At 38.8% G+C, this 25817-nt stretch overlaps 1 protein-coding gene across 5 annotated transcripts in view; it reads right to left on the bottom strand.

Annotated features, from left to right (window-relative positions):
- PHTF2 (putative homeodomain transcription factor 2) overlaps positions 1-25817 on the bottom strand; it is a 69046-nt gene that overhangs the window by 39383 nt on the left and 3846 nt on the right. For all 5 annotated transcript variants that reach the window (XM_054178094.1, XM_054178093.1, XM_054178092.1 and 2 more), the window contains exon 2: positions 13211-13287. In XM_054178094.1, coding sequence (XP_054034069.1) covers positions 13211-13255 — 45 coding nt within the window. In that variant the 5' untranslated portion in view covers positions 13256-13287. The remainder of the gene's footprint in view (positions 1-13210; positions 13288-25817) is intronic.

Here is a 25817-nt window from a genome sequence, read left to right as displayed (position 1 = left end):
TAATCTCTCCATGTATTTTCCTTTCCATTTCATTCTGCCCACTTTTACAGCTAGATTGTCTTTAACGTTATCTCATAAGATTGCACAGTAACAAAATATATGGTGAGGCTGGTAATTAACTAGATTAAAACCCAAGAAAACCCCAAAGAACATGAGAAAAAGACACTTTTTATGCTGAAGTACTGATGAAATAATATTCCTAGTAGACCTACTCCCAGATTTTTTCACTCATTAAGCTGCTAGGCTATTTTTTTCATTAAACTCTTCACAGGATCTAGTTTTGTCTAAATGTAAATAAGTTTCATTAAAAATGTGAATGAAAAGCAATTCTTTTCTCTTAGGCTCTTGCCTTACCACAGCACTGCAGTATTTGTGTATTTCTAAGAGCAGAACTACAGATAGAGTAAAAGCTGATCACTAAAGCACTTCTTAAAATACTAGCACCAAGACCAATTTTGGTGAGTTCTGCCACTTAAAATAACATCAAGACAGGTGGTTAGTTTAAGAAATCACTGTGTACTGGTTTATACAAGAAATCCACTTTAAGACTGTCAGATATTTTTACTTCAAACTTCAGGAAATTCAGACATAAGATGAAGTAGTAAGAACAAGTCGATACATGACACAATATAGGCAAACTTTTTGAGAACTTATTGAAGATGATCGAAGGACTCTAGCACCTTTGCTGTGAGGATAGGCTGAGGGAACTGTGGTTGTTCAACCTAGAGAAAAGAAGACTCCCAGGGCACTTTAGAGCTGCTATCCAATACCTGAAGGCATACTACAGGAAGGCTGAAAAGGGACTTTTCAGAAGGGTGTCTAGAACAGGACAATGGGTAATGGTTTGAAGCTGAAGTAGAGTAGGGTTAGACTGGATCTTAGGAAGAAGTTTGTCAGTACAAGCGTGGTGGGACTCTGGAATAGGTTGCCTAGAGAGATGGTGGATGCCTCCTCCCTGGGAGGTATTCAAGGCTAGGCTGGATGAGACCTTGAGCAGCTGAGTCTGGTTGAGAGGCATCTCTGCACATGGCAGGGAGGTTGGAGTCGGTGATCTCTGAGGTTCCTTCCAACCTAAGCCATTCATTGATTCCATGATTATAAGATTGCTTTGGACCCTTCACAAATAGTGCAGAGAACAGTCTGCAGAGATCTCTTTTACTGTGTCAATTTCAAAACCCTTACATCCCAGAAGTTCTCCCCAGTCATATACACACTGCCCACATACGCACATACAGGTATCTGGGATTTGATTCATACCACAAACTCTGAGCAGTTAAATACAGTATCACTTTTCAAGGTCCTAAGGGAGAGACAGGTGCACTTCTGAGATTCAAAGTCCCTTTGTTGACTGTGCAGAGAAGTGATACAAGCAGCTTAGTCCAGACACCTAACAGAGGTAGAAGGAGCCCTTGTCATTTGAGAGACCTGCTTCAATTCAACCTTATTGCAGGAAGATGACTTCTCATCCTGGTTTGCAGACTGCAGCAGACATAACGGGCCCGAGAGTGCAAGCGCATACACCTTAAACCAGAAAACATTGTTTTGATTTGTCTCTTACTGGTTCAGTCTTAAGTACTACATGACAAAACACAATTAAAAAAAAAAATGACAGAAAATGGATAAATTAAAAAAAAAAAAAAAAATGGGAAAAAAAGAAATTAAAAAAACCCAACAAGGTCATTCTTGATTTAAACATATACCTTTTCACTTACCCATCAGTGGGGGGGAAATAAAAGTAAAAATTATAAATTAAAAAAAAAAAACAGGAAAATTTCTCATTTAGACCAGTACAATCCAAAGCATATTTAAAATTTCATAGTATCAGTCAGGGTTGGAAGGGACCACAAGGATCATCTAGTTCCAACCCCCCTGCCATGGGCAGGGACAACCCACACTAGATCAGGCTGGCCAGAGCCTCATCCAGCCTGGTCTTAAACACCTCCAGGGACAGGGCCTCAACTACCACCCTGGACAACCCATTCCATTTCAAGTGAGAAGAGTGAATTGAATTATTTAATTGCCCCTTCTCAAATTCAAGTCGTTTCCCATTCGGAAGAACTAGACACCAAAACAATTTTTGTAGTTTGCTACCTTAAAAACTCCAGGGTAAAGAAACATTTTAAAAACCTACTGGCTTTTTGATAACAATAATAATAATAATAATAATAATAATAATAATAATAATAATAATAATAATAATAATAATAATAATAATAATAATAAATATGTTGCATCTCTCATTTTGGAAAAAAAAAATAAGCTGTGGAAAGTAATTAGAGAGTCAGGTACCGCACTGGGCAGAATTAAGCACTTGCTGCAATTAAATTCATTACGCAAAGGAAGTTTAAGAGCTAACTCCACCAGGATAACAGCCAGCAATTAAAAAGTCTCTTGAATAAGCACTCCACCCAGACATTGATACCTGATTGTGCTGGCTTCTTTCTCTAAATACATTTTAAATCAAACTTTGGACCTTCCTGTTTTTCATGACATTTACTGCAGTAGTCCCAGGTGAGGCTTCTGTGCTCTACAATAACACGTCCTACCTTCCTACTTCCAACAACCATTTCTTTCCACAGAGACAGAAAAGGGCATGCAAGACTCGATTATGCAAGAGACCAATGCGGAAGGAAGCCAACAAAGCGGCACAGCAAACTTGATTATTCCTAATTCCATGCATAGCTGAAACTGGTGTAGAGTTGAGTCTCTAAAAGAGTGCTCTTCTTTCAGACATATAACAGACCATTTGTTACAGGAATTCTGGGAAACACAACCCAGAAGACATCTGTGACAAGGCAGTTGACAGACTTACAATCTGACTTAGTTATATTTTCCTACAAATGTTTCTTCGCCCTCAAGGCTAGGCAGCAGCTTCCTTCTCCAGAAAAAGACAAGAAGTAGGGATTTTGCCTTTCACGATTTTCTGTTAACATTGCCCAACAATGCAATTCTTCCAGAAGGAAGTAAAATGAGGGAGACGAAACAACTTTAAGGTGGATGGTCTCTTACAACTGTTTTATTAGACTAGTGGATCTGGGCAATCACTTCTGATCAGCTTTAATTATTAAAATCTGAGCACTGGACTATTAAGTGAAGACATGCTGCTGCAAAGTGAAGAGAGCTAAGGGGATAATTACAGATAGCAACTAGTATTACAGTCTCTGGGGTTTTGTTTGGTTTGGGTTTGGGGTTGTTTATTTGGGGAAGTTTTGTTTGGTTTGTGGGGGCATTTTGGTCTGGTTAGGTTCTTTGTTGTGTTTTAGATGTTTGAGTTTTGGGGATTTTGGGGTGGGAGGTGTTGATTTTTTTTTTCCCCCCTTCAAATCTACCTTACTTCACTTCTTTTAATTAACCCCTAGAAGTACTTTAGGGAGCAAGCTAAGGTGCTCAGCACATCAAATTCAGATCTGATACAAAATTGCACCTCTCTCCATGTGCATCGATGCCCCTCTATGCTTTCCTCGCAAGTGTATGAGAAGGAAACACGTGAAAGCAAAGGCATCATTAGTAGCTGGCAATACTTCATTTTCCACATTCAACAAAAACTGGTAGAACTTGAGTTACTAAAACTAAGCAAGCAAAAACCATAGGCTTTTTCTTTTCTATTATGTCAGGCAAACACAGTTTGTGAAATGTTTTTTTCAAAATTCACACAAAAGTGTTCTTCGTCGTCAAGCTAAATTCCAACACATCGTGATTACCTGAGATGCTGGACTCCTCCATGATAAATTCAAGAATGCAATTTCCCAATGAACTCATGAACGTAAGTTAATACTAGCAGACCTTCCCAGTTTTAAATTATTGAGAACATCTGTCAATTCCATCTTCAAAGAGTTTTTATTTACAAGCATTTGCATCTAAAGTATGTTTCATGTTTAAGCTGAAGTTGCCACATGTTCGCATACAGGCTCTAGCATTTGTTCTTTAAATTTGCTGCTGCAGGGCACTGAAAAGAAACCTAGCACCCAGAAATGCTGCATAAATCAAGCTCTGAAGGCAAATAAAATGAAGGAATAACCTTCTAGAGATAAGATCTTTGGGTTAGAAACATGAATTAATTTAAATACACACAAACTTGATCAAAGCAAGCTCTCTCTCAACAAGCAACTGTCTTCAGGCCTCCTCTGCAGGTATTCAGGTGTCTTGTGCCTGGAACCATCTAGTCAACATGAAGGCCCCAGTCAGTTCAAGTAACTATCCTCTGCTGAACCCACCACCTCACCTGGTGTCTCATCCATTACAGCTGCAAGTTCTGGAGTACCCGTCAAAAGCAAGTTTACAGTAGAAATTGCAAGGGTCCAGAAATCATCCCATTTTGAAGAGTACAACAATAAGCAATGCTTTTTAAATCTGTCCAAGGCTCAGTGCAGGACTGAGCAGTTTGTCACTGATATTTTTAATTCATTCAGTCCAGTCTATGACTAGCTACAGGTTTGGTTTTTTTAATATAATGTTTTTCCAAGCTATTCCATACAATATCCTAATTTTTATCTGCTTTATCACAGAAATTTGCTCTAATTTAATTTCTATTAAGATTTTGGCAGAAAATAAAGTAACACAAACATCTTTTTACAATTATTTGCTAATTCAAGTTAGATAACAAAGCCCATCTTATAACTTAAACCTAACTTTCATCACCAAACATCAACAGTAACACAACACTGTTGTAGGAAATTTAGAATAAGTTACGGATATAACAACTGTGGTATACTTGCAGCAGAACTAGATAAACTATCATAGATTATTCTATGCACATCTAGTTTAAATCATGCATGCCAGGCCTCCCCAGTGCCAAGATTCTCTCCAGGCTATCCAGAACTGTTACCTCTGACATGTTCAGTTCTCAAGGCATCATGCCTCAGTAAACACTGAGTAAAGATGATGAAAGAAGTTCTATTCCTTTATACGTATGAGAAGAAATAACAACAATTCTCCAAGAAGCTATTAATATTTTCAGCATACAAAGCATTACATGCAAAGAAGGAAAACTCTCACAATGGAGAAGTGAGGTCTTAGCATCCTAAATTAACCAAGCATAATGAACTTCCAAATAGGTTTCCTAGGAAAGAAGTTTCCCCACAAACAATTGTCAAAAGAAATCTAACCTCATGTGTGACTTGGCATGGCACGGCACATCTGCCTAAACTCCCCTGAGAAAGATAGCTCTTTACTGAAACAGTAAATAAATTGGAGAGCCTTTTTAAGTGCAGACTCCTCAACACTTTCTGGTTTTAAGGGAAATGTGCACCTCTTGATACTACCTAAAATAACTGCACTTACTCCTTCCCAATCTAACATCTCAGAAAGCACTTCATCACTTTTCTTTTTCTAAAATTTGTTTGGCACCTACACAGTCTGCGTTTGTAACCTGGATTAGACAAAGAAAAAAGTTCAAACTACTGAAAATACAGCTAACTTTTGTTCCCAGTAAAGCCCAGTGTGAAGGGTTTCTGTACTGCCTAGGTCCTTCTTCCCGGCGTGTTGCTCATAACAAGCCATATGTGCATCAAGATTGAATTTGAGCTTTGTGAATGACACTGATAGTCACTTTAAGCTAATGTAGTGATGCTATCAACCTGTAGCCCAATACTCACAAGGCCTTCTGATTCTAATGGAATCAATCAATATTTCAGGAGCCATTTATAATTTATGCCCAAGACGACTAGCAAAGACTATAATCCTAAGAATACACAGTATTTCCTGCTGGATATTAAAACTTTAATGTCTAGCAATAATGAAACCTGCATACTCAGCTTTGCTCTTTAAAACCTCTAAACACTTTTACAAGCAACATCACAATAGTGTTACAAAGCCAAAAGATCAAAGATACAGAGCTCGGTAAATAAAAAACAAAGCTGCTTCCTTGGACTGGCCACAAAAGACACCTCGTTAAAATATTGCCTAATAGTGCTTTACTAACTGCTACAGTCAAATATTCTTCAAACACACACATCATTTTATATATTAATAGTTAAAAAATAATAATATTATGTCTATATAAATTGATAGATCTTTTTAAATGCCTCTTGTTTTGTGTTTATGTTTAAGTATACAGTCTCAGATATTAGGCATAGAATTCCACATTTTCTCCAAACTTAGAACAGGATCATTAAAAGTTACTTTAAGCTCCATTTTATTCTTTACATAAACTGATCCCCACTGCAGCAAAGGCAATGATCTAGTAGCTCAGCAGTACAGTTTTCTCTGTCGGTACAGATGTCTGCTGTTAGGATGATTGTTTTTTTTCCTAGATCTCTTGAATATTTTTTTGGGAGGGAAGGGAAGGGTGTGCAGTTTTATTTATGGTGAAGTTGTGGATCAGACAAGCTAAGCTAAGACATACTTAGCTAATCAGCCACAGGCAGAAATCACTATAAAATAATTGTGTGCTATTTAGTAATTTAGTCCCTTTTATTATTTACTAATTTAGTAACTAGCCCATTAAGGGAGGGCACAGAAGGGGTTAAAGTTGTATATCCTAAATCACTATATAATAGTTGTGCAATGCCTGCTGATAGTGAAATTCAGTAACTTTTAGCCAAAAAAGGAAGGGCACAGAAGAGGTTGAAGCTGTATATTCTAAAGTGCAGGGCTTTCCATTTATGACTGCTGAATTGTTACCTCTGATTACTGAAAGAGTCTGGGATTCCTCTCCCTTATCAGCTCCAGAGGGAGAGCTATAACAAACTATGTGGAGTCAAAGGAAGCAAATGAGCGCTTTTAAGACTTCCTTATTCTCACAGTCTGAATCGCAACTCGTTCTGGCAATAACTGTGGCCTTTCAGCCACTTCACTGAACAATAATTTTGCCAAAGCTTACTTAAATGTACTGTTCCTTTCAGAGTACAGTAATACATAATTAAATACTTACCAACTATGTCTTAATAGTTTTTCTGTATCACTCTTTACTGCCTTAGTTATTGGCCTGAGTAAGGGTTTGCAGATTTCAGCACATCTACTAAAAATATACAACACATTTTTCATTGCACAATTAAACATAAAGAACAATCATAGACATAAAAAGAGTTGGAAACAGTTTGCAGGCTAAACCAAATGAGAGTACAGGAATAACCAACACCTACTTCATGTCACCATCTCGTTGCATGAACTGGACGGTAGGGGTACTTCAGGTACCATTTCTTCAGCTTAAGAAGACTACAGAGCAAAGTCTAAAAAGCAGCACAAACTGAGTAAGATTTCCTCTCTGCCATTAATTGCAATCACTTATGATAATGTTTACATCTCTTCAAATTTCAAACTAAAGGCATCACAGAGCAACACAGATTCTGGGTCATCTAACCCAACCTCCTGTGCAAAGCAGGCCCTTACAGCAGGCTGATCAAGGACTTATCCAGTAGGGATACAAACACCTCCAAAGATCAGTCATTTCATAGCCTTTCTGGGGTTGCATCTCCATGCCTGGCAAACTTTATGTTAAACAATTTTATGCTTAGGTCTCTTAGCATATCTACACCTCTTTCAAATTCATCCACAGATGGTAACTGAACCACCTCCCTGGGGAGTCAATTCCAGTGTTTGACAACCATTTTGACCAGGAAGTTTCTTCTAATAACCAATTTAAACTTCCCCTGGTGCAACTTGAGGCCATTTTCTCTTGTCCTATCACTTGTTACTAGGGAGAAAAGACCGCATGTCAACCTCCTTTCAGTTAGTTGTGATAAGATCTCTCCTTAGCCTTCTTTTCTCAAGACTGAGCAAACCAGATCTCTCAGACTGCTTCAGCTTCATGAAAATCCTGGTGGCCCTCCACTGGGTTTGTCAAGGAATGCCAATGTCTGTCTTGTACCACAGAGCCCTGGAATCAGTGCCCTAGACGATGACTTCCATGAATTGAACAGAGGGTAATAATCCCTTCCCTTGACCCACTGACTACATAGCCCAGTTACTCCTCAAGTGCTAAGGATTTAAAACCTCTGCAACACTGTTTTTAAAATTATTATTTACTTGCACAGGACAAAGCTGCTTCAAGATCTAACTGGGAAAAGAAATCCACTCTGGCAGCCTCATTATTCAGTACAATTCCCTGAAGACAACTAAAAATTCAGCATTTTTTCCAGCATTACAACTTGAGTGGCACTTTCCTTAGGCCAGCGCATTCATCTGGGTGGCTGAAATATCCATCAGATCCCTTGAGAAGAGGTTGTAGTTTCACGAGGCATAATGAAACAATTCAATGGCCACAGAGATAGTTTTTGAGCCTCTTTTGCACAAGATTCAGAAATCTGAGTTTTGTCTTACCAAAACAAGGTGCTGAAGGTGATCACTACCATTTGGTCAGATGACAACTTAAGTACCCAAACCCAGCACTATGTGGAAGAAAGCTCTTCTAAGTATTTGTGGGTTTTTTTCCTCAGTGCTTCAAAAATTAGGCAGCTCCAACACTTGTCAAATTTTGATACTTGACGGGACCTTTTTGAAGTGATACAGTTTCAGCAGTCAAGTTTTAGGTCATACAGCCCAACTACTTGGCAAAAACAGGCTCTGGTGTCAGGATCACCAACACACCACATAAATTCAGTGCCAAAAAGGAAACCAGGTGCTTTCAGGGATTATTGTTTATTATTATTTGCTTCTTTATTAACTTGGCAAGCAAAATCTTGGACTAATGAGCTGTAAAACACTGACTATTATAGATCTCAAGCAAAGCAATTAGAACTCTAATTTTGCCCTTTAAAACTACGAGAGAGATAACATCTCATTTGTTTTATTGTGCCCTTTAACAGCCATACCCAAGGGACACCCAGAACGGTGTAAAGCTGCGTTAGCAAAGGTAACTAATAGGCAGTCAGGTGCAGGATTTGGGTTCAATTCATTAAGCCCCATTCTGCCTTCCCCCACAATGATCCCCAAGAGAAGGGACAAAATAATTCACTCCTGCAGTATCATTACCAAATTTATGTGTTCCCCATTTTAATAGCAAGGCTTCTGTGAGGACTAGAAAACAGAAAGTTTTTAAGGTAAATTTATATATAGTCTCCAAACTGGAAAGCAGACCAAAAATTGTAAATCTACTATTATCTGTAAAATCTGCAAAAATTAGAAGAGATTAATGCAAAAAGCTTAAGTTACAAGCTATACAAGCAGTATATCAGATGATTCCCGATTTCATTATTTATAGCATCAGTTACTGAGGCAATACTTCAAGTATGTATAAACTTGGTATCAGAAAGGTACACCACCAAGATACTGAAATTGCTTAAAATAACTGTGGGGGTGTCAGATTTTTTCAGAGGAAACATTCTGACATTTTTCTCTGCAAAACTAATCAATTTCCGATCCAAAGCAAGTTCAGCATTCTGGTAAATACACATAATCCTAAAGGTATTAGCTAGCAAAGTGTACACATGTGAACAGTAGCTTGGTAGCTGTCAAGGACCAAAGTAAAGACCCAAAGCTGTCTAGGACCCACAGGTTTGGGTTGGAAGAGACCTCCAAAGGTCCATCTCCCCTGCAGTCAGCAGGGGCACCCTCCACTAGAGCTGGTTGCTCAGAGCCTTGTTGAGCCTGATTTTGAATACCTCCAGGAAAGGGGCTTCAACTACCTCCCTGGGTAACCCATTGCAGTTCCACCACCCTCATGGTGCAGGATTTGTTCCTAACAATATAAATCTCCTCTTCTCTAATTTCAAACCATTGCCACTCATCCTACCACTGCAGGCTTTTGGAAACAGTCCTTCTGCAGCTTTCTTGTAGGCCCCCTTCAGGTACTGGAAGGCTGCTATTATGTCTCTTGGGAGTCCTCTAGGCTGAACAGCCCCAGCTCCCTCAGCCTATTCCAGAGTGCCATGCAGTCAACCTCTGACACACCCTCTTATTGCAAGAACCTGTGCAGCAGAACATGTTGAAAACAAGCTAGTCAAACCCTGTCTGACACAAATATCTCAGCACCCAGCAACACAGCCAAGCTTTACTTTATGTTGCTTCCTACAGAGCAGGATTTATCTGTTGGATTTCATACCTTGCAAAATATTCATACCAGCTGGGAACCATAAGCTACCAGTGGAAGCAGGAAAGCTGTGTCCATGCAATCTTACACCTCAAACAAGTACCTGAAATCCTACAGTCAGACTTAAAATAACTAAGAATTTATGAGAGTACTTTTGCAGGACAGTAATCAAGAGCTCTGAAGCACTAAAAGCAGAGTACATCTATTTCAACAACAAACAAGTTTACATAATACAAGGTCTGACCTTTCAAGCAATTAAGTACATTACTAAATCGTCCTGGTGTGTGGAGCTCAATTTCAGACAATGGTATGACTCATATGAATAAACTAGGTGTCTGGAAAACTTGCCTAAAGTAGGGTTGGAAAAGATCAACTGCTTAACTTGAATTCCATTTTCAAGAAATACAAAAATGCCTTGTTTTAGAGAAAACAACAGACCTCTGAAACTCAGTAGAGATACATATAACAAATACATACAAAAATACATTAAAAGTGAAAACAAAGAAACACAGACAGTAAGTTACCTGGTCAATATTTCTTACGCAGCCTCCACCTATTCAAATATATTTTACTTCTTTATAATATGACTAGAAACATCAGGAAGTTCATCATGTTCCTTTTTTAGGGCATTCATATACCAATTCATTAATGTGAAAGTACTCCCCCACATTAATACTTCATACTGACTGAAATCCTGGTTCTTTCTTGCTCCAGAAACAATGTTTTACTGCTAGAATGTGCCAAGCTTTGATTGCTCTCCACTTGGAGTTTCAGTTACAGTTGTGTGAAACCAGCAGATCTAAAAAGCAAGGTAACTGGGACAAAAACTGACAACTCTGAACACTGACAATCTGAAACTGAAAGCAACCACCAGTTCAGCATTTTGCCAACATAAGCAATCACAGAATGGAAGTCTATCAAAAATGACCAAAAATAGTCCGGTAGCCACTAACCACTAGCATAGCTCTCTCTGTTCCCCAGTTTGCAGTGCCAGCAAAAAATCCATGGGGGAAAAAAAATACTGTACCATGTAATATTTAAATAAATAAAAAACAGCAGCATTCAAAAGCCCTGGTGGTCCTACAAAAGGATGATGCACCACACTACAATGTTCATTCCTATCTGCATTGTCCAGGAGAAACTTCAATAAATGGGACCCAAGAAATAACAATCCAATTAGCATGAACATTTGTATGAGATGCCACATTTCTGCAGTGCAGCCATTTGTCCCAAAATAAAAACTCCACTTCCTCATACCAAAAGAAGCAAAGCCTGCTCATTTGGCCAACCCCACTCCACATTGCAATTAAATGTTGTTCACACCAGGGAAAAGATTGATATCTGCTTTACACAGGATCTTATCCCTCCTGAAGATAGTCCAGTCTTTGATGAAGTAACAATGTCACATCATTGAAACTCCCTGCCATAAAGGCATCATGAGCAGCCCTCTCTTTTAAAAGGCTAGAGACTTGCAGAAAAAATATTGTTGTTGGAAGCATGCATGAAAGTTCGGGGGGGGGATATTTAAAAACACAAAAAAACCCAGCAAGAACAAGGGTTAAAAGAATGACCTGTGCTGATAATAACTAATCCTGTTAGGAACAGTGCCCTGGGAAAAGTACAACTGAGGAATGGGTTGTTTATATCAAGACCAGAAGGCCTGCCCTCTGGAAGATGAGCACAGGGACCCATCAGCAGAGAATCCTGCCTTCTTAACATCAGGAGAGTGTTGACTGGAGCCTATCGCATCTGGCATTGTTTTCCCTATATGACCAACAGGGAAACAGACATACTTAAGAAAAGCAGGTAACAAGGATGAACTTCCCTAAAGATTTATGGACACCGCAGACCCTTTCTTGCATCAAAGGACTCAGAAACACGAGGTCCTGGCCAGACCAAAAAAAAAAAAAAAAAAAAAGAAGCACACAGAGTGTGCTTCTATTCCCAGTATGACAGTGTAAGTGAATGACATTTATAAGAGGCTGAGTGGAAGTGGGTAAAAGTAACATCTCTTTTCCCTTCTGAAAGATCCTGCACTGAATTTTGATACACTAAATCTTCTACAAGTCGTCCTCCAAATCCTTAAAAATTGTGACTTGACCTGTAGTCAAGAAATGGTTCAAAAATCACAAGGCAATTCCACTGATAATTTTTTTTTAAACCCCAACTTTTAATGAAGTTTGAGATACAAGTGAGTACACAGTACAAAAAAAAAAACCCAAAAACCAAAACTTCACTAAATTCTGAAGACTTATTCAGGTTTTTAGTGCATAATTGCATGCTTGATATAAATTAAGTCAGCAGAGTTCACTTTTCTGCTTTGCAACTGTACCTTTAATTCAATTGTAGAGAACTCAGCAAAGCACACCAGTATTGTCTTGTTTCTAGAAATCAACTGTTGCTTAGCTAGAAGTTAATCAGAATTTCTGTTTTGAGGACTGTTGGCATATTTCTCCTAAGGACAAGACACATCCTCTCAAAAAGACAGCCACAGGACCGAGGTTAACAATAACTCATAGAAACTTCCTAAATCATGGCGTGTGAAGCAGGGGGGTGTGTGGGGGGTGTGTGGAATCATCAGATCTTATTTCTTTGTAAAGCAACATACTTTTCAGCTTTTTAAAAGCAATTTACCTGAATAAGCCAACTGGCATACAAACATGAAGAGGATGATTTGAAATTGTCAAAAAGATAAATTAGGAAGAAATATAAACATTTCTACATACAAACAGGAACCAAAAAATACAGGTGATACTGGAACTATGTACCTCCAAGTGAGACCTTTTTTCCTCCTCCCCCAAGCTGCTTTTTGTTTGCTTTGAGGTTTGTTTGGTTTTTTTTCTAATGAACTTCTAAAAAGCCCTAGTCTGTCACTTTTAGGTATGAATTAAAACACTTCCTTTTTACTGACAGAAAACGCATTTCAATTCTTCATTTCCAGTTAAATACAAGGTTTCAGTTTTGTGCTACAGAAACAATATTCTTCTATATGTGAACTAATATTCTGAGAACAAAAATGTTCTTCCTTTGATAGCACAAACAGCCAAAGGAGTGAGTAGTTCTCAACACTACTGTATTTCATTAGAGACGGTAACTATTTACCGAGCAAAGGAAAGTTTCAAGCTCCTCACTCTCATGCACTACTAACCAATGATGCATTAGTGTTTTATATTTATTATACTTCACATATAAACCACAGTCAACTTTTTGTAATGCCACCATAAAAACAAAGTGAAAGCTTACCTTCTTCTGGTACCAAACTATAGCATCAGTTACTTTGGACGCCATTTATTCCACTGAATTCACACAGGCATTTTAGGCTGTTAACAGAAAAAGACAGAACTTTACTTCCACCTTCCCTACAAAGGCCAACACAGATAATGTAAAAACACTCCCTGCAAAGCCCAAACCAGCTCCATTTATTTTATATCTTGCCTCTTTAAAGTTCTAGTAAAAGTCTGGGGGGTGTCCTCTAAGCAAAGAAAAAAACTGCAAATCTGCAGTAATACAAATCTAGTTATTACCACAGCACAGCATTCTAAAGGTCAGGAATAAATGTGTTATAAAATGTAAGAAAATTTCATTCAGACTGGTAGAGGAAATAAAATATTTATTTTTTTTTAAATATCAGTGCTATATCTCCACTAATTATAGAATTAATAGTCACAAAACCAGTAGACTAAAACTCAAGTCAAAAGGGGGAAAAAACAAGAGTGGCATGAACTCCACCAATTCTAAAATGAATACAGTCATTAAAACAGTAGACTGAAACTCAAAAGGAGGAAAACAAGAGTGGCATGTTGGTTTCAATGGCAGCAAACAGCAGTAGTATTAATCTTTGATGTCACTGTCATTAGTTTCAGTGTGAAGAAAACCCCCACCACATGCAAGAAAAAGAAGCCCAACTGTTCAGGCTACATAAAACATTCCTACCTTGAAAGGTAATTCTAAAGGGTTTTGGTTGTTTTGTGTTTTTTTTTCATATAATCAAATACAGTTACTTCAGGAAAAAAAATTAAAGTATTAGATTTGTAATTATTGGCTTTCTACCAAAATTTCAAATATTCTCTCATAGTGGACATTCTGTAGAATTCTTACAGAATCACAGAATCCTTTCCATATATCATATGTATATGAACAAAGCAGCCATACTCAAGTTCGGTTACAAACCAAACCAAACAGTGGGGCATGCCACACTAGATGTGATGTTTTCATATCAGACGGTAAAAGCCCACATTTGCAGCACTACCTAACAGTCAGCATCATTCCTACATTTACAAAGTTATTTTTAAATAACTTCACTGTGCATTTAACATGCAAGGAAAATTCCTGTTCACATCTATACAGCTATAAATTCCTAATAAATTATGCAAAAGCATTTGAAAACAATATAAGTATCTTCAAAGTGTTAAACAAGTTCTCCAAATGTACTACTTGAACAATTCTAGAATCAAGCATAACTGGTAAAAATCAACACCAAAGCTCTTAAAAGAACTTCACACACACAGTTTCACAGAATCACAGAAGGCTTGAGGTTGGCAGGGAGATCTGGAGGTTGCCCAGGCTCATGTCTAGATGGCTTTTGAATACTTCCAAGCATGGAGGCTCCACAACTGCCCTTTTTGCACCCTCCCTTCAGGTGTTTATATACATTGATGAAAGCCCACTGAGCCTTCTCTCCTCTGGGCTGAACAGTCCCATGTCTCTCAGCCTTTCCTCATAGCTGAGATGCTCCAGTCCTTCACCATCTCTGAAGCCTTCTGTTGGATTCTTTCTAGTATGTCCATCTCTCTCTTGTACTGAGAAGCCAAGAAATGGTCTCAGCAATTTCCATGGGTCCTCAGCAGTTGTGACGAGTGGCAGTTTAGCCGCTAAACTTTGCACCAAGTATTCCTCCAAGATCAATCTTCCCCAGCAAAAAAATGTGATCAGCAATACTGCATTTTATATTTCTTCATTAAAGGGGAACAGGAATTATTATTTTGTAGGCAGTTTTTATAGTGAAAGATCAAAGGCAATCTTTATCTTTAGACCAAAGAAATAGATAACACATTTTTTCACAGCATTTGCATAGATAAGGAAGGCAAAGGAAAAAATGTTCAGCAGATGAGATGGAAACTGAAACTGCGCAAGTGAGTAAAACAAAAGTGTCTTTATGAAATGCCTGAGCATTAGAGTAACTCATGACACTTTACATCAGGTGGCACCCAAATTGTCAAAGTTAAAAAAAAACAAAAAAAAAAAAAACAGAGATTACCTGATCATAACAGCTGTTTGTATGAAAAATCTCAAATAGTCCCTTTCCAAAAGCCCTAACCTTCCAAGACATTTCTCTGAAAGAAAAGATGACCAAGTGCCTTGGTTCTGCACTGGCATCTGTTTATTCAGTCTTCCCTGACTCAGTATGGATGTACTCTTATTTAGCACACTGCACCACTCTAAAGATACTGTATTTATTAAGTTTGGATGTGTATCATATACACTGTAATACAAACCTAAAGAAAATAGATTGACTTTATAACAGCTCCTGAGGAATACTAAGAAACATAATGCTACAAATGTTCATGCTTCAGAAAGCTCTTTCAAAAAGAAATCAAATACCTCAAAGGAACTATTTTTAAGATTTCTAACCGTGTAGCTCCAAAATCCTTCAGACAAGTCCAGATGAAATTACAACACAACAGAAATGTCTCGGAGAGCTCAGACACTCATTAACAGATTTCAGAAATAACAGGACACTGAGGTCTGCGGCAACTGAACAAATGAACACTGCAATTTTCCCACTGTTTATAATACAATCATGTATGCCACATCAAGTCCATTGAAGCTGGCAGCCATGACTGTTTCAAAATCTGCAATTGTTTCTGACTATTTGTTTCTGATCATAGTAGCACTTTTCCCAAGAGCAACTATCAGTTACTAAGAGCTCACTGGCACAACAGATGTAAAAATATTTCTACCACACAAATCACAGAGCCCAGCAGAGCCTTTGATATAACTTGCCACACTACATAGACAGGTTATCATTCTTTCTCACCCACACACAGCCTAAAGCAGGATTTGCCCTCTTATTTGAAAACCAGTTTAAGTAAACTTAAAATCTTTTGTTACACTGGACTATGGACTCAAAGCCACATAAACCCTTTAGCCATACATAGCCCTCACACGTAGCATGACCTGCATAGCACAGTCACCGCAAAAGCATTAAGCATTTCCACTGCTCACAGAGGTGCCGATGTGGGAAGGGTGCCATAAAGATTTTGACCATACTTGTACCTATCATCTTTTTCTCCTTTGTGAATGCATGTTGGAGGACCCTTGAACTCCTCCTCATTTCTCTTAAACCAGCCTCCTCTCTCACACATAATACACCTTGCTTCCTACCATCATCATTACAGGTTGAGGAAAAGGTTGGAGAAACTCATTATGGGCAGTAAAGAACTGATGTTGAACCTGCACAGAAACCTTTCCCTTACCACCTGCATGAACCTGATCTCTCTCTCCAAAGTCAGTGGTTTTCCAGGAAACCAGTGCTACCTTAAGAATCCAAGACTTCCAGCTGTGTCAGATACGACTACAGCTGGATGAGCCATTTTAAAGGCAACAATCTTATTTCACAGCAGTTGTCCAATTCACTCAAAACCTCTTTGCCTCAGGGAATAGTTATGTCACAAAACTATAAACCCATTACAATCGAGTAGTTATATTATTCATTTATTTGATTGCTATCAACAAACTTGTTATTTAGATTCCCCGTGGGTTTTGCTTTTTCTAAGAAACTCTACATTCTAACCTCCATAGAGTCTGTTTTGGTGGGGTTTAGAACATATTTCCATATGCATATGCAAAGATCATGCTTACAAAAGTAAATATGACAAAATCATGAGATGGATGTCACAAAAGACATTAGCAGGGTTGGGTGTGCTAAGTAAAAATGCCTCTACAGGGTAATATCACATGCCTTCCTCAAGAGATACACAACTATTTCTGAGACAGCACTGAAACTAAAGGTAAAAAGGGTTTTTTTTGACTATTTCTGGACAGTGTTTCTGCTTGAAGGGGCTGGGATTTGTCTGTGGATTTTTTGTTGTTGTCATTCTCTGGGATTTTCTGAGATAGCATAATGCATTTAATACACTTGGCCTAAACCTGACTTATCTGCATAAGAAATGGGTGGGAACAATTCACAGCAGTTAAGCTGCAGCTCTGGATCTGATTTCTGCTATCTGCCCACTGAGCCCCTAGACAGGAGATTAAGCACTGCAACAATTTCAGAGCTCTGTATATTAACTATAAGTTGTTCTTCAGCTGGCAGTTTGTACTGGTACAGATTCTGGGGTCAGGCTGTACAAGCCAGGCTCTAAGGCACATCAGTAACATCAAATGGGTGAAGTGAGCAAACCAAAACAGCTGACATCCTAAAGCACACCAGAGCACTGCCTAATCTTCTGCCTTGTTCTCCTCCCATCCTCTCTGCATCTAGCCATGTTTCATGTTCTGCATCAAATACTTGCTTTTGGGGAAGGGAGCAGCTTTTGCACTCACTTGTACAATGTCCTGTACAGCAAGGTTTTGAAACTAGTTGGAGCCTTAAAAGTAACACAAAAATTCTTCCAAACTTCAGCAATTCAACAGAACAGCCAAATATAAAAGCTTGGTCACAATATCTCAAAGACATTTAGCAGAGACGCTTAGTGTAATTCCATCAAACTCACAGTTACTACTACGAATCACAAACAACATTGTTTGATCAAAACTTCATTACTTCTTTAAGACTAAAAATACACAGTCTCAAGCTGCACCAGGGCAAGTTTTGGCTCGAGGTGAGGAGTAAGTTCTTCACAGAAAGAGTTGTTAGCCATTGGAATGGGCTGCCCAGGGAGGTGGTGGAGTCACCATCCCTAGAGGTGTTAGAAAAAGAATGGGATGTGCCACTTGAAGCCATGGTTTAGTTAGTCATGAGGTGTTGGGTGATAGGTTGGACTTGATGATCCCTGAGGTCTTTTCCAACCTTATTGATTCTATGATTACTACCTGTATCAGGTGACCCTACACAGAAGTGGGGGTTCTCAGCTATTTTTTTTCCATTTCAGAGTATCATTATATTTCATTTTCAGTAAGTACACTCTACATCTGGCAATCAAAGAAGCATTTTTTACAAAAGCCACAGAAATTTGTATTTAGATGTCTTCAGAGAGTTAACTGTTCCTTCAAGCAGTTCAGTGCTTATTGGGCAAGACAGAATTAGATACTACACCAGGGATTTAAATAAAATCAAAGTAAATATAGTTTAAAATTTTATTTGTACCCACAGGGTTTGCTGCCCCAAATCAGACATCAATGCATACATTTCCAAATGACCATCTACAGAAAAAGTTACTCTGGACTCTGACAGTTCAGAATAAAACTGTGCTCCTCGTAGTGACAATGGCAAAAAATGACAATTTTGGGAAGAATATACAAGTCTGAGCAGTGTCAGCTAGCAAGAGAACAGAATTTAAAACACAAGCAAGGAACCACAGGCTAATAGTTGCTCTCCTTGCCTGTAAACACTGTGAATCACTAAGTATTCAAGGCATCTGTTTCCTTTACAACAATCCTAATGTGAACAGTCAGGATATCATCCAGCTGTTGGGTCAAGATGTGAATGTTCTTCTCCACTCATTGTGATCACGGAGTGGTTAAGTTGGCATGTTCACTAGACATCATTAAGAGTAAAATTGCAGAGCTGTGGCATCTGTCTCAAATGTTTATTTTTTTAAATGCCATCAGTTTTTATTACCTTAGAAAGAACTTTTCTTTCCAGCAAATTAAAGGCGGGCTGAAAAGTTACTGTATAAAGGCATGAGAATGGTAGAACTTGATTTAAACTCCTTTCCAAACAGAACTGTATTACCACTATGCTAGATCCTCCATCAGTTTCATCATCACAGGCATAATTTCAATAAGATTTCCTGCTGTGAAGAGTAAGAGACAATGAATCAGAATAGTAAAGCCTATGGCCTAAATTACTAATTTTGTAGCAATATTTGCATCATATGAGCTCATTTAATACATTATTCCTGCTGATGCACAGCTAGAAAATAACTTTAATGAGGAAAAAATCCGCTACTTTCTGGGTTCAACATCAAAAGAGAAGCTAACATCAAATTGCCAATATTTCTGTTTGGTATTGTAAGTTCATTTAAAATGAGCCAAATAAACAGCTTAGTCATATTAGGCATCTGCTGTTGACTGAAAAGCTGCTTCTGCCATTGATACCAACACAGGTATCAACGTAACGCAGATACACCAATAAAACTTACCAAGAGCCATCTATAGTACTTTTAGGCTATGCCTTTAATGTTTTTTTCCACAGATCTTGAACAGAAAGTAGTAAAATGGAAATAAATCACTACTGAGTGTAAAAAGGAAAATAATGATAGTTCTAAACAATCCCATTGGAGAGGTATCTACCATAAGATTAAGTTTGGAAAACAATTTCTCTCTTTTTGCTTCTTCACTAACTGGCTTCTGCTTGACCTTGGCTGCACTGCTTTGTTGCGACTGGTATCAACAACTTCTCTACTCTTTTCTCTTGTCCCTTTTGTGTACAGGGGCGTAGGAAAGGAGGCAAGGAAGGGAGAAGGTGTTGCAGCTCCCCTGGTGGTTGGCCAGGGAGGTTCTTGTGCTGTTAATAAATTGTAAATACTGTATGTTTTGTACATATTCATTGCATTTCATTGTAGATCATAGTTTTGCTTGTAAATACAGCTTTCATTTGCTTCCAACCTGAGCTGGTCTGGCAAAATTTAACGTTAGGGGGAATTTCAAACCCACCACACCATCCTCCCTATATTCATATCTAAGGGTGTTCTGCTGCTGCCACCAAGTACAAGATTAAACCCTTGAAGCAACGTTTCAAAAGATTCAGTCTTTCCATGTGCATTACAAAGAAACCCTTAAACATACATTTCCTTTTTTAAAAGCAACATCAAATACTACATAATGCACTCAGTGTTCTCTTTAAGTACTTTATCTATGCATCCCTGTTCTCAAAACAGCACTTCAGAATTGCAAATTGTACACAAGCAAATGAGAAACTTGTCACTCCCAGGTTCACACCTTTCAGTGGAAGTTTTACCACATTCCTTTAAGCTGGCAACAAAAGGGAAGGAAAAAAGAAAATTAATATCAGACAATGTTAACGTAAGGACCATACAGCAGCCAGCATGAAAAATCCTCTTGCTGACACACAATCCAAGGCTCCCTCAAGCTGCCTACCTATCCAAGGTCATGATTGCTTGCAAACAACAAGGAATTAACATAGTTGCTTTCCCAAAGGAACAGCATGATAACTTGCAAATTAAAGGGAATAAAAATATTTGTTTTCCCCAAAGAACAACTGTTAACCTCAGACACGAGCAGTCCTAAGATGCTGCTCATGAGAGAATGAATCATCAAACCTTGTTCTTCACTATCTCAAAACCAAACCAACAAACAATCCCCCCACCAAAAAAAACCCAAACCAAAACACCCCCAAACAACTGTCCAAAAGATGCCAGCCCTGGCACCAGTCTGGGGAGTTTTGTTGTTTGTTTGAGGAGTTTATCAGGCCAAAACCAAAATATGAATCAGACCCCATGCTGGCTGTAGTGCATCACGCTCTCATCTTCATGAACGCAGATGTACCCAACGTGATATATCATGACAGACATTTGGCAGCATGTCCATACCTGCCAACACCTCCAGTAAGGTATCAGTTACTGCAAAACAGATACTTTCTCAGGCCTCTCTATTTTTCCCTGCAAACTGCACTATCTTATACCACTTCTGCCACTGCATTTTTATTCTTCCTTATAAGCTCATGCCCTCTATCACCATCCAAAGCAGGAAGCCCTCACGGCTGCAGCAGAGAGCACGCAGTAGGAATCAGTTTTCAAGTTCTGATGGGAAGTAAGCTTGATTTAACCACCTTCACTTCCACAGTGAAAACCCCAGTATCTGAGGGATAAACTGAAAATAACCATCTCCCAAGGAATACAGTTGTTTACACACTGTCCAAAATAGCAGCAAAATGTTGGGCACCAGGACTTCTGAACCTTATTTCAGGGTCTGGGTAAAGAACACTCTGTGCAGTTGTTGCAACGGCTGTAGCCATTTTTGGAATCTGTGCTCTCAGCCTAAAGGCCTGTGCAAATTTCCTAATTTTGTTACATAACTGGTTACATTAGAAGTGACATGACACAATTTCATAGCTACCCTACTTGTCAAAAGAAAGGGGGGGAGTGACTCTCCTGAGAAGTTCAGTATTATACACTTCTCATAATTTACTCCTCAGCCTGATGGAGTGTTTATTAATTAGCAAAAAGCTCCTAATATTGAAACACATTCTACTGTTTAATGAAGCAGAAAATAATCAAGCCTTTAAAGGGTACTATAATCAAGTTAATTTTGCCTCTTATTTCCTATGAGGGATGTTACTGACAGAATTCCCACTAATCCAAATGCAGGAACTGCTGCCAGCACAAAAACACTGCATCTTTTTTTAACAAATAAATAAAACACAGTATATGGCTGATCTCAAGCTCAGCTCTTTTTAATTCCAGGGTTGAGGGGACGGCAGGAGGGAGGGCTTGTACCAAATATTACGCACATGCATATCCCATTAAATATATTTCTAATTTTAGAAAGAGAAATCCCTGGAGTATTGCCTGTATACATCTGCTTTTAGAAATGCACCAATTTTTTTAGGGAATAGAACATCTAGAAACATTTTTTGTCATTTATCATAGAATCAGTAAATGGCTTAGGTTGGAAGGCACCTCAGAGATCATCTATTCCAACCTCCCTGCCAAGGGCAGGGACACCTCTCAACTAGACTCAGCTGCTCAAGGCTTCATCCAACCTGGCCTTGAACACTCCCAGGGAGGAGGCATCCACAACCTGCCTGGGCAACCCATTCCAGTGTCTCACCACCCTCATACTGAAGAGCTTCTTCCTAAGATCCAGTCTAAACCTACTCTCCCTCAGCTTCAAACCATTCCCTCTACTGTTAGACATCCTTAAGAAAAGCACCCCTCCATCCTTCCTGTGGAATCCCTTCAGGTATTTGAAGGAGCTCTAAGGTTCTCCTGGAGTCTCCTCTTGTCCAGTCTTAACAACCCCACCTCCCTCAGCCTGTCCTCACAGCCCTTCGATCACCTCTGTGGCCCTCCTCTAGACTCACTCTAACAGCTCTCCTTAACAAACACTTAAAAGAACACCCCAAACCAAAAATATAAGTGGCCACCTTGAAATAAACCACTAGCTCCTTTTCTCCTCCTTTTTTATTCTAAACTTACCAGTAATTTCCTGCAATAAATCTTGTTTATTGGAAGTACTGACTGGGTGTTTAGGAAGATGTGTTTTTCTGTCACCAGGCAATGCAGAGCAGAGTTGTGGTTCTCGATGGGTACAGTCAGGAAGTTGAAAACCACTCCTAATGCATCATGTTCTACAAATAGTTATCCAGCAAGTTTTTGGAAGCAGCTGAGGCATGAAGCTGAGCTGCCAGAAAAAGCTGCTGTCTCTTGTAACAGCCACTCTCCTACAGGAACACAGTGACAAATGCTGAGCCTATATTTTTTTTAATTTTCTGGAGTGACCCAAGCAAGGAACTGCAGAGCAACAAGCCTGGCAAGCTCCTCAATAGTCATTAAAAATAGAACACCATTGTACCTGAAAGACTATCTGATAGGGTCTAATCAGCAGTTTCTGCAAAGAAAGATCATGTCCTAGTCTATCAGTATTTCTGAACATGTCAAACAAACTGATAAACAAGAGCAAGTGACAAAACATATGTGGGCTTTTAAAGAGCCTTTGGAAAGAGGTCAAAGACTTCTCAATAGGCTGCTGTTTCTGAAAAGCAAACATTGCCATGGATCAAAAACCAGCCAAAAAATTGCACAAAATGTTGAGGTCAACATTCCTCAATGCTAAGTGGGTAACCAAGACTGGTCTGAATCATACAGCCTATTTATTGCCTGCTGGGGTGCCTAAAGCTCCATTGGATGGCACACCACTGCCCTGCTAGCTCTTCTCTTCAGTAGCAGTCCAGCAAAGTACACACAAATGCCCATTCTCCTTCACACAGAAGCAACCTAATCCCAAAGCTAAACCCAGACTACATCTGCTTGCTTTGTGTTCCATTAGCTTTCACAGATCTGAACACTGTTTAGAAGTAGACATTTGAGGTGTCATTCAGCACATACATGCTGGGTGGCTAGCTCTTTCCGGAGGCTTGATGTTAAGGCCACTCAGGATGACAGCACCCAGAAATCACAATTTCCTGTTTTATAACTGTTAGACTTTTATGAGAAAATCAAACACGGACATCAAGCTTCTGTTTCATCAAATGCTGACATGTAATGCTAGCTTACAAATATATAGACACCCCAAATCCCTGCTAGTTTCCAGATCTCCTAAGATAGAACTTTGGGCAGAAGAAATTACTCACTAAAGACATGTAAGATACACACAGAGATGAAAGACAAGATCAGGGTGATCTACAAAGGCCTCACAACTGTTTTGACTACTCTGAACCATTATTACCATGGTCTACCCTCCTTCTCGGTCACCAGATTCCATCCCTCTTTTTACCAGCATTGGAGCCCCTCACAGAAAAGAGCTTGAAGGAACTGACGTTGCTAAGTAAATGGGCTGTTTTCACCTGAAGTAGTCCCACAGATGTATGGGGAGCAGAAGAAAGTGAGTGCTAAATCCAGTGTGAGTAGTGAGGCAGCTCTGATGAAAGCCAAGTTAAACACTCTGGATCTCTACCTGCAAGCCCCCTGAAGTACCATTAACAGAGTTAATCTGGACTAACTAAAACTGTTTCTCCTCTCCTCCTGCCCCTACTTAGACCAGTAGCCTAGAGTTTTTATGAAGTACTGACTGAATTAAAACCTTAAATGGTGTAAACTGAGCCCTGTCCTATTATTCCAAATTGCAAGCTTCTTTAAATAGGTCCAGCCATGCTCACTATGTTTATCTTTTATACATGACAGAAGAAAACCTGCAGTAACATTTGCAGATGACAATGAATCTTACATTAGCAAAGCTTAAGAATATAGATCAACTTTAACAATTAATTGGATCCATTTTAAAAATTAATAGGCAACAGAAACAGAATTTAGTGTCAATAATGCACATTATATCTGGGGAAGGACAAGGGAAGGAGGAGTGAAAAATATACACCACACAACATTTTAAAGTCAGGTATCCCCAATCCAGAAGGGAGATTTGGCAGCTCAGTGAGCTCTTCCATTCAACATACCACAGTCAGGTGAGCACAGACACCTGAACCAAAAAGGAATGACATGGGAAACATTGTGGTACATCTCTGTTTATCTGTTGTGCAATCTGACCCTAAATGTGTGCATTTTATTTGAAAAAAATAACATTAAAATACTGTAGGAGGGAGCAGTGTTCTGAGAAGGGCTATGTATGATCAACCACTTGAAAGACTCTCCTGTTGAGAGAGGCATATATGAACTGAAAAATAAAAAATTATAAATAGGGCTTGGAGAACTATACAGAAAGCACCATCAAGAAAATAATACATTCAACAATACAGGGAACTCCATCAACTTCTTTCATTAACTGAGCTTAGAGGATAGCAAAGAAAAACTTACTACAACAGATAATTAGACTGTTAAATTCAGTATCACAGGAAATCACTAAAGCCAAGATTTTACTCTGATTCAAAAAGAAAGCAGCTATTTAAACACACAATAACAAGAAAGAGGAAAAAATAAACATATATCTAAGGGAGTCTCAAGCTTTGTGACCCAGGAGGCAAGGAAACATCCTAAGACCTCACCAGCCTGCATTTGGCCACGCAAACTCTCTACCTAACCTGACCCCACAATGGGCAGCAGTTAATACCAAGGAAAGCATCTGAACAACATGGCAAGCATAAAACAAACTGTCCTTTAAGACCACTGAAGAGTGTTTAGCTGCCAGGCTGACATCTACCAACCACCTAACCCCCAAAAGCATCTGGTGCTGGCCAAGTTCCAAAAGGCAAGGGTTGCATGACTTCATATTTGAGGTTGTATTACTTTAATTTCTTCTCTCACTTGAGACTTGTCTTTTATTTTTTAAGAACCACAAATGTATTTGTGAACAGGATTTCAGGCCACTGCTTGGACTCATCTAGTCTCTCGGGAGTACATCTACCAAGACCACCTCAAGTGAACAAAGAATTAAATACTGAACACTACATGTCTCTCTTAAAGAATATCCCCAGCAGAAAAGAATTTGGAATAAATCCACTTTAAATCATGAAAAAAGAGAAGTTTTTTGAACTCTCTGATATCCTCCCCTCAATTAAAAAACAAACAAAATAAACCAACAAAAAAGCTGTATTTCCCAATGTCCTGACAACATAACTCTATATACCTGTACACGTTTGCTCTAACTTTGAAGCTAGCCCTTCTTTGAGATAAGATTGGACCAGAAAGATAACTTCCAGCGACCTTTTCAACCTAAATTATTCTGTGACTGTATGTAGAGCATACCCAGACATTACACAGCAACACATTATAGCCCTAATTACTTTTAACTCTTCCATTCCCCTATAAGCAATGTTTTAAGCTCTATGTATTTGCATTACAAGTTCCAGTATAATTTCTTCAAGCAGTTAACTGTTTCCTCTGTACCCAACAAGAATGACCTTTAGGAATAACAGCAAAGTTGGGGAAGAAAGGAAGGCATTTTAAAGCTGTTAAAGTCTTTTATTCCTGTGGCCACCATGTAACTTACAGTAAGTGGTGGTTAACTACCCTTGAACTGTCAGAAGGAGCAGCACCTATGAGAGAGCCATCCA

Source organism: Dryobates pubescens, chromosome Z (assembly GCF_014839835.1).
Source record: "Dryobates pubescens isolate bDryPub1 chromosome Z, bDryPub1.pri, whole genome shotgun sequence".
Classification (NCBI taxonomy): domain Eukaryota; kingdom Metazoa; phylum Chordata; class Aves; order Piciformes; family Picidae; genus Dryobates; species Dryobates pubescens.
Note: the sequence above shows the minus strand (reverse complement) of the source record. Positions and strands in the feature narration are given on the sequence as shown.